Raw genomic sequence first — 9,474 nt, 5'->3', positions numbered from 1 at the left:
AATTTTATGGGAGTTAAAAAACAAGCCAGTCTTTTATAACTTATGTTGATTTTTCTGTTGAGTGGAAAAACCAACTGAAAAAGTGTTAGAAAGCTTGGAAGCAGTAGAAAATCCTCAACTCAACTCGAACCCTACAAAATGTCACTTTGCGATTGAGACCTTATGTCACTTTCAAATTCCAGTCCGGGGTTAAAAATTTTCTGTGCACTGTGCACAATATATTTGCCAACATTTGTCTTACCCATGGTTTCGAACGTGGACGCGCCTCTGGTTTAAAAGATTCGACAACAATATAAGTACAACATTTTCAATGTTAATTCTTACATCATAAGACAGCAATTGAATTCCTGCTCTGTAGATTTATTATTTATCTGTTACAGGAATGTTCCGTTTTTATCACGTTCCGATTTTGACACACTCTGAATTTGTCACGTTCCGATTTCGTCAACAAACTATTCCGTTTTTATCAACAAATAAAAATTGTATAATATTTTTATTTTCAAAATGTTAAATAAATAAACTAAATACTTATTGTGAAGCAATTCAATTGCTTTTCAATAGCCTCAGAGTTGAATTATCGACATTATGTCAATGGTGAGCACCTACGTTATATGGTAGGTGTCAAGTCATATACGATTCAATAAGGTTTGACTTATTCTTTTCCACTAACCAATTGGAGTTTTCATGATCTGTTGGACAAGATTAACCTATCCTTCAACAATCGAGAGTTGCTCTGGCCACGTCCTAGCAACAACTAGAATTTATGATAACTTGAGTACGTAAGAGAGTTGCAGTCTCCTTTTTCTTATATAACATGGCATCAAAGAATTTTCTATGTAAATTTTTTAGACAAAGAGGCTGTCCATTAAATACGTAAGACAATTTTGCCGGTTTTTCGACTCTCTTTTTTGTACAAAAATAGAAAATGATTTGTATGGAACGTAAGATATCTCAAACCCCACCACAACTTCTTACGTGAATAATGGACAATCCCATATATGTTCAGTTCTTTTTTATAAAGGATGAATTTGAAATGAATTCTGAATGTTTGGGAAACGGCAAGAGACATGATCGAGTTTATTTTATTTTTTAATAAGACTGTCGACCCCGTCATATTATGGACATTATCTTCTATCTCTCAAACTCTATAGCATTGCACAAATTATAGCAAACAGCAGTTATTCTTACTTTGTATGTGTTTTTCCAAAAACAGCTTTTGAATTTTGTATGCTAAACAAAACATAGCTAATTTCCTCAGCATTGGATCGACCAAAAATTTCACGAAGATTATTAGAAATTAGAATTAGAATCTTATAATCTATAGTTTCTCACGAAACTTTTGCGGAAAAATCTGAAAACTACACAAAATTAATGAAACAGCCATTCAAGTCATCGTGCAAAAGCCTAATGCAGGAAAACATGTACGACGGGGAGCCTAATTGGTTTATATACTCAAATTTTCATAAAGTTGTGATTTAAGTGCTGAAAATCGTCTCTAAAATAAAAATTTGAGAAATTCCATTTCGGGGTGAAATTGATCACCTGTCAAAACAAATATTGTTAGTTTTGAAAACTACTTTACCTATTTAATTTGGGCCTTCTGAATCCAAATATGCTTTCCAAATTCTTAACAATGCAAAATTTATGGAAATAATATACAATTAATTCTTAACTATACCGCAGAAAACGCCTAAATGTAGGCAATTTCCGAAGGAATCTTCTGATATCTATAAAAAATTCAATTACTACAACACAATGAACAAATAGGTACGAATTTTGATGATAAAATTTGTTTTGGGGATATATTTCAAGCATCCTTACAATTTTTTAGATTAACACCATGTCCAAATCCTTGTTTAAAACTATAAGTTTATTGATGTCTGCCAATACCACACAGAACACGATTATGGAATTTTCTATTATTTTCATAGAAATAAACATTCATTAACACAAAAAGCTTCACACCATGCAATTCGACAATTTTACCCTACTGATCAATTTCACCCGAATTTACGGTATTAATTTGATATCATCCATAATCTTAGAACTGATTTAAACTTCTTTCATAAGAATCTTACAATACTTCCCAGTTTATAATTCACTCTTCATTTATTAATTTCTTCGTATTGGTACTATTCTATTCCATTCATTCTCGCATCTTTCGCCATCCAGGATTCTCTCTTGTGTGATCCCGCCGCGTTCTCACACAGCTCCAGAAGGACTTCCTCCGCTCTCGCAGCATCAGTTCTCTTCCAGCCATCGGTTTGGTAACACTTTGTTCTTACGGCGTATCTTCGTGTAACCGGTTGTGGATTCCGTTTTGTGTGTACACAGTTTTTTTTATATCCATTTCCCTGTTTCCTAAGGAAAGTGAGAGTTTTGGTGTGTGCTTCTTTACCGAAAACGACAGCAGTGGGGGACCTCCCGGTGCGTGCGTGATTGCTTTTCTTCAGCGTTTGGTTCTCAACGCGAGGCTCAGTCAGAATTATTAAGTGTGTTGCGGGTGGATAGACGTCTAGTATTCCTGCTACTAGGTTTAACAATTATGGGGCTTTTACGGCTGAACCCGCTTGCGATTTGTCTGATCTTGGTGGCTGCTAATCTGTGTAAGTGTATCCATGGTAATACATGAAAAGAAGGATGCTGTGTAAATGATAACCGAAGTAAAGAATGAAAATGTGATGAAAGAGTGCTGCACGTATGCATTGATGAATGAAATGGTGTTGTGGCTGGCACGGGAAATTCGATCCCTCGTGGCGCAAAATTTCGAGTGTTTCGTTGATAAGGAGGGGATTGATGACACGCGACCCGATGCGTATCGCTGGGATTGTTTAATTTGTTCATAATACTGGCAGTTATCTGCTAGCAGGACGGCCAGCGTGGTTCATTCAAGCTGAGTGAAGATGATGAAATTAATACTGAATCAATGTTTGTCCTGTTTTGCCACACCTTGCAGGTGCAGCTCAGCAGCAGGCCCCTCCAACAATTACATCAATCAGTCCGGAACAGATTAAGGATATTGGAGAAAGCGTGACATTCGAGTGCGATATCGACAACGTAGGCAAATTTACGGTTGGGTGGCAAAAGACCAATCGCGAACGGTCACAAAATGTGAACTCCATCTCCCTTGGCCCAACTTTAGCGGTGGCTGAGGATCGTTTCAAAGTCAGCGTCGAAAAAGAGAACAATACCATGAACTACACACTTACGGTAGGTATATTGTAGTATTCCCCCTATCGAGTTCGAATGTCAAGAGCATCGCATCAATTATGCATTTTAATAACTCCATCAGAACGAACCTGTGCATTCATATTCTCCCCCAGAATAAATGTTGCCCAAATCCCAGCGGGACCCATTCCGACGCATGAACAGGAATCTAATTAACAACCCTTTTGCGATTGCAATTTCCCCCTTGATTTTCAGATCAGCGACATCGTCAATACGGACGCTGGACTGTACGAATGCCAGATTCAGGTGAACAGTACTAATAAAGTAACCGCTACGGTTGAGCTCCAGGTTCGTCATCCACCGCTGCTGCAGGACAACTTGATGGCAACAACTGTTACAAAAGCTGAAGGGGAAAACGTTAAGCTGACTTGCTCAGCAGAGGGATACCCACGTCCAACGATCTCCTGGAAGCGAGAGTACGGTGCTATCCTTCCAATCGGTGGACAAAGCTATACTGGTAACGAGCTATCATTGTCGTCGTTGGTCAGGGAAGATCGTGGCACGTACTTCTGCATTGCGGATAATGGAGTTGGTAAACCAGATTCACGGACAATCAACCTTGAGGTAGAGTTTGCCCCTGTCATTTCTGTACCACGACCGAAGGTAGCACAAGCTACTGAATACGACATCGAACTGGAGTGTGTCGTACAAGCATTTCCATCACCAGCAGTTTCCTGGTTCAAGAATGGACAACAAATCCACAATGGTGGTTCTTATGGGTTCGTTAACAATGCAAAATGGTGTAACATATATGTTTTAAAGCCTTCTTCCCGTTATAGAATTACTCAAACTGGCCAACCGGATGATGTCACGACATCGACAGTAAAAATTTTCTCAGTAGAAAGCTCCCATTACGGAGACTACAACTGCAAAGCCTCGAATAAAGTTGGACATGCTGAAGCAAGACTGAACCTCTACGGTATGATTTAGAAATTTGGAGTGTTTAAAAGTTATCATTTCGTTATGATTTCATTCCCACTTTTAGAATCGGTTATCCCAGTTCCCTATTGATGTTGTAGTTGAATTTGATCATCCTTAGTTTAGTCAATCTTTGGTTAAATTTTGTTTTCTTGATGATTCATTGAGGTATGTTTTCTATTGTAACTATATATTGATGTTCCATTTATACTAATTGTTTTCTCTTTTTTAGAGCAACGCATTCCTAATATCAATTTCTCAGGCTTGAAATGGTCAAGCTCGGGCCGTGTTCTAGCAAGTCATTTAGGCATCCTTACGGTAACAGTGCTACTGGCAACGCTGTTGTGAATGAGAAAAAGAAACTAAATGCTGCAGCTAAATTCAAAATCACCTGAAAGAAATCTAAGTTAATAATATAACCAAATACGACAACAAGAATGTTCAAATTCAAACCGATTTGGAGACCCTTGCCTGAAACTCGAGTGCCCGTCAGAAGTGGATCAAAATGCTCACATGTACACAAGAAACATATCCATATAAGAGAGCGCGTTTACTTATCCCTAGAAGTGATCAACCCATTTCAATATTTGCGTAGAGTATTCTGGATATACGAACGAACGGACTTATTTGTGCGACTGGTGTTTACTGAAATCCTGTACAAATAGAGCCGATCTAAAACAACGGCGAAGCTGAACGTTTAATAAAATTTGCTACCTGGTAAACTCGTGAATCATCATACAAAGTTCGTTTTAGTGTTAGGCATATAAAAGATTTTGGAAAATGGTCTTGTGCGAATAAAGGCGTTTAATCGTAAATGTGCAATGGTGTTTTTGTTAAATAAATTTGCTTGAACAGTATAAGAAAACTTTGTGATTGCTCTAAATTCGTCAGCGACTCGACCGAAAACGATCTAAACAGCTCAGCACTTGATATGGTTATGCGATTATAGCGGGTGATTGTCCCCGCTAATGTGCTATAATAGATTACCACACTTAAAATATACTACTTATTGCGTATAAAGTATGAACGCGCAGCTATTCAGTAAGACTTAGCTGAAGATCGTGGGTTCGATTCTCGCTGGTCGAGGATCTTTTCATAAGGGAAATTTCCAAGACTTCTCTGTACATAGAGTATCGTCGTGCCTGCCATACGATTTGCACAAGCGAAAATGGTCAATTGGCAAATAAAGCTCTCGGTTGATAACTGTGGAAGTGTTCATAAGAACAATTGTTGAGTTGAAGTTGAGAAGTAGGCTCTGTCCCAGTTGGGACGTCAGGCTAGAAAGAAGAAGAATGCTGAAATCCATAAGATTGAAGAGAATCAACTAAAGGTCATATTTATTACAATTTGTGTGTTAATATTACTAACTTGAATAAGAGACAAATTTTAGCGCTCATGAATAGAAACAGAGCTCAAATTTGTTCGCCATCGTAAATAACAACTTGTCAGCTGGGCTTTCTCAGAAAATAATCTCTTTTATTTTTTTGATTTTTGATCTTACCATTAAAAGTGGGACAGTTCACAACATATGAACATTCATGTTCTAAATTTTCTAGATGAAACATCTATTTCTTATTAAATCAATCGCAGGCCGAGTAGTAAACTTTTAGAGTGTTCATACCGAGAACTTCAAACAGTTGACGCTAGAGGTGCTTAAAGAATACATTATGAATGATTTGAATTTGTAGCATAATCTTGATACATAAATAAAACTTCAAGCTGTTCAGTGGAGGCGGATTACATAAAATCAAGCGTTTGCTCTAATAAGAACGTAAGTCGCATGATCGATTTCTCTTCATCGATTCTCTCTTCTGTAAATAAAGGTGACAATATGCGGGCTCGTCAGCGTTTTTTCACCTCAGGACGCAAGATTGCATCGCTGCTAAGCAGTCTGAAGTGAAAAATTGCTAACAAACCCGCATCTTGTCACCTTTATTCACAGAAGAGAGGATCGATGAAGAGAAATCGATCATGAGGCTTACGCCCTTATTCTAGTACACGCTTGAAATTAAATGGAAAACCGAATTTAGTACTGTACCATTTAATTCCACTAGAGTTTGTATCCTTTGACAGATATGCGTATTTCCAGTTGAGAAGTTAGGCAAAATACAGGACGCTTCGATGCTTATTGGTTCCCCGATGGCTTGTTCAATTTTCACCACCTAGGGAAAGTGTACCAGTTATGGCCATAGTGGTTCGCTATTTGGCAATACGTGAAATTTTGATAACTTTCAAATTTTTAATCTATTTGAATGTTTAAACATCAAGATGTATCTTAAACCTTACTACTACAACACACAAAATCCTTCAAAATTTGAAAACATTCAAGTAATCCCGTATGGCGAAATAGGGAACCACTATGTCCATAACTGGTACACCTACCCTATTTGATTTCAATCTTGTCGCTCCCTTGCGACGCCTGCCCACCTATTCATTGCTCAGCATCGTTGGTCTTAGTGTACTGCTCATCTATCCAGTCCAAGTCATCGGGATCGTTCGGAAGTTTTGCAATCTGACATCTGCGTTGTATCCGATTTTGCTAAGCTTGCTTAGATGTAGTGGCCTGTACCTATGGACCAATGCACCAGTTCATTATTTGACGTTTGAGCGGAGCCGTGTTATTTATGTGACCAAGGCAACGAGTGAATACGGCACCGCTGAAACGTCAAATTAGTGAACTCGTGCATTGGTCCATGGACTTATCCACAGTCTTCTTTTATTATCGGTTTTCTTTTTCTTTTTCGCTCTAAATGGCCCGCATTTACATTAAAATTACATCCAAAGCAACATCCAGTGAAGGAATGTTCACCGGATGAACATTGAGTGGATAAATGCGCTGCGAAATCGTTCATTTTTGTAAACACGGCCCGCAGTAAAGGTTTTCTTCCCGCTGGAAGTTTCAGCGTGACGTCATCGTAGATTAGTTCATAGACCACGGCATAAAAATTAACAAGGCTTAAACATCAAATTCGCAAGAGTACACTATCGTAGCATATATCATCCAAACCACTATGACGTCGTCAAGTAGTTGTCAGTCTTCGGAATATATCACTTTCTTCACACCGTGCCTATAGACAAAATATAATCAATAGGTACTGCGCTGTTCACACCAAATCGAACAGCACACTTTGAAAGTGTGACGACAAAGTGCAACCTTACGATCTGAAAGCATTTCGACAAAGGAAGAGCCACATGTTATTGTGCTCTGCAAGATAAATCCACGTAATGCGATTATCTGAAAATGTCGATATACCGTCGCAGTGGTAATGAAAATCATCAAATGTTTCAGATTTAGCAAATTTGAAACATTTGTGTTCTTGAAGGACGAAAAAATCCAAGCCTACTTGAATTTTGACGTTGCGTTTGAATTGCGCGCATATCTTCTGCGCGTTACCGCCGCCGCTGGATGTGGATTTAATATAAGCGCCGCAATACCAATTTTGCCTTTGTCTTTCACTGTTTTGTTTTGGTTTATGGTCATCCACCACCACCGAAGGGAAAATAAGGTTGCCAGTTATGCGATTTTTTTCATTATTTCCATTGAAAAAGTTTGTTTCTTCATGAAATTGTTGAATGATTATCGGCAAACGTCTCCGAGCAAAAAAAAATAGGTGTGATCCTTTGTTGATCACACCTATTTTTTGCACCGAAAATCCATATTTCAAAGCAACCTGCAATACTTATTTATCAAAAACGAAACAAGCACGAAAACGAAAAGTGTAAATTGGTCGTCCTAGAATTGCATACATTTTTTTCAATCTAACTTGCATGCAATAAGTTGTAGCGAGTAAAATTGTGTGCTTGTACAAGCCACGTGGCACTCACGTCTGAAGGGAATTGAGCCGATGTTATCCGGATAGTTATCTCTGGCTTCTCGATTCCTTCAGAAGCTTTTCTTTTCAATTAAGCTCTGTATTTCGCTGTTTCGGTAGCCAGTGGATCAGGCAGGTGGTTATGTTCGGAACAACTTATCAGGGTTTGGCTTATGGCTGTTCTGTCGTGGCCTGAGCATTTATTGGAAGCCTCTTATTCTCATCGCAGAGAGCATTGCCAGTACCAAGTCTGTTTTTCATTTAGGAGAATAACGAAATATACTATATGTCAGATTAAAATGATTCTATAAACTTACCATTTAGTCTTTATGGTAGATGAAGCCATCATGTAATAGCTTGATTGACCGGCCGTCTTTAATAATATTGAACACGAATTGTTGGAATGTAAGAGATCGATGAACGCTTGCACAATTATGTACGATAGTCAGAATCATGGATTTTTATATAACAAATACATTCTCACCTGTACCACATTCTAGCCTTCTGTGATATTCACTAATAAGAACATAGAATAGTTATGCGTAATTCACTAATAAGAACATAGAATAGTTATTTGCAAGTTCACTTAAACTCGTTTTTCATTTCCACGCTCTCCAACAATAATAACTGACATTTCTCTACCAGGGCCGTACTCTTCGCTCCCCGAATCTCATTTAACGCAGGGCCGCAACTAAAAACCACACCTCCCCATTTTTCAAAATTCAAAGTTACTACTGGTAATCTACACGGCAACGCGGATCTACTCAAATTTGAGCTGTTTCAACGCAAACCCGTAGTTAGGCATAATAATCCAAATTTGGCTAAATTTCTAAGGCCTACATTAGTTACTTTGCCTGAAGGGGACACGGGAGACCGTGTTATTTTCCCTATCTTTCGTCTCACTCTAACAATAATCATCAAAACTTTGTGGAAGCAAATCTCGAGTTTTAGTGAACCGATGAAGCTGAAAATTTATCAGGTTGTGCACTACATATATAGAATCATAGTGATACATTTTCGCATCGATATATGGAGTGGTTCTTGGGATTTGCTTCTTGAAATGGATAGGGTGATTATGATGACGTCCCGTGTGGCCTTAATTACTTTAATTACCTACTTTACTTTGATTTGGTTTTATTCAACGCAAAATTGAGTTAATTCAACCCAAGCTTCAGAATAATGCATTTTACCCAAATTTGGCTTATAGGGCCAAACTACCCCCATTGAGTAGGTGCAGCTCTCTCTATTTTTGACAACATTGGTGGGGAAGAGATAGAATACCGAGAGATTTTGTGTTGAGAGAATAATCGATATACTTAATTTTGGGTAAAGTCAACTAAAAAAATAGGTAAAATGGTTTTACCGTGTAGGGTTTCAATGCTAGTAATGGACCCCTTAGTAGCTGAAATTCATTCTAGACGCTTTTCCGCAATGATATCTCAGACGCATATACGTTTTGTGGAGTCTAACAACAAATTCAATGTCTTTACTTCATAGTACGTCTATGAAACATACA

The 9,474-nt window shown here is 38.1% G+C and overlaps 1 protein-coding gene and 1 long non-coding RNA gene across 3 annotated transcripts; one reads left to right on the top strand and one right to left on the bottom strand.

Annotated features, from left to right (window-relative positions):
* Window positions 1-2,181: 2,181 nt before the first annotated feature.
* LOC5577497 (lachesin) lies at window positions 2,182-4,961 on the top strand. 2 transcript variants are annotated; one of them, XR_002502770.1, is made up of 6 exons: window positions 2,182-2,606; window positions 2,957-3,210; window positions 3,424-3,947; window positions 4,008-4,147; window positions 4,214-4,314; window positions 4,379-4,961. XR_002502770.1 is itself a non-coding variant. In XM_021855907.1 (5 exons), exons 1-5 carry the CDS (start codon window positions 2,546-2,548, stop codon window positions 4,492-4,494), a joined length of 1,095 nt encoding a protein of 364 aa, XP_021711599.1. In that variant the 5' UTR covers window positions 2,182-2,545; the 3' UTR covers window positions 4,495-4,961. The 2 variants fall into 2 exon arrangements, 1 of the variants encoding a protein (XP_021711599.1); XM_021855907.1 differs by lacking the exon at window positions 4,214-4,314.
* A 2,948-nt stretch (window positions 4,962-7,909) lies between these two features.
* On the bottom strand, window positions 7,910-8,571 carry LOC5577496. The gene is made up of 3 exons (XR_002499006.1): window positions 8,443-8,571; window positions 8,276-8,381; window positions 7,910-8,208 (listed from the first exon to the last, which is right to left on the bottom strand). It is a non-coding gene; the product is annotated as an uncharacterized LOC5577496 (long non-coding RNA).
* Between the last annotated feature and the right edge of the window lie 903 nt (window positions 8,572-9,474).

This window comes from Aedes aegypti, chromosome 1, assembly GCF_002204515.2.
Source record: "Aedes aegypti strain LVP_AGWG chromosome 1, AaegL5.0 Primary Assembly, whole genome shotgun sequence".
Classification (NCBI taxonomy): domain Eukaryota; kingdom Metazoa; phylum Arthropoda; class Insecta; order Diptera; family Culicidae; genus Aedes; species Aedes aegypti.
This window is presented reverse-complemented; position numbering and strand designations above follow the sequence as displayed.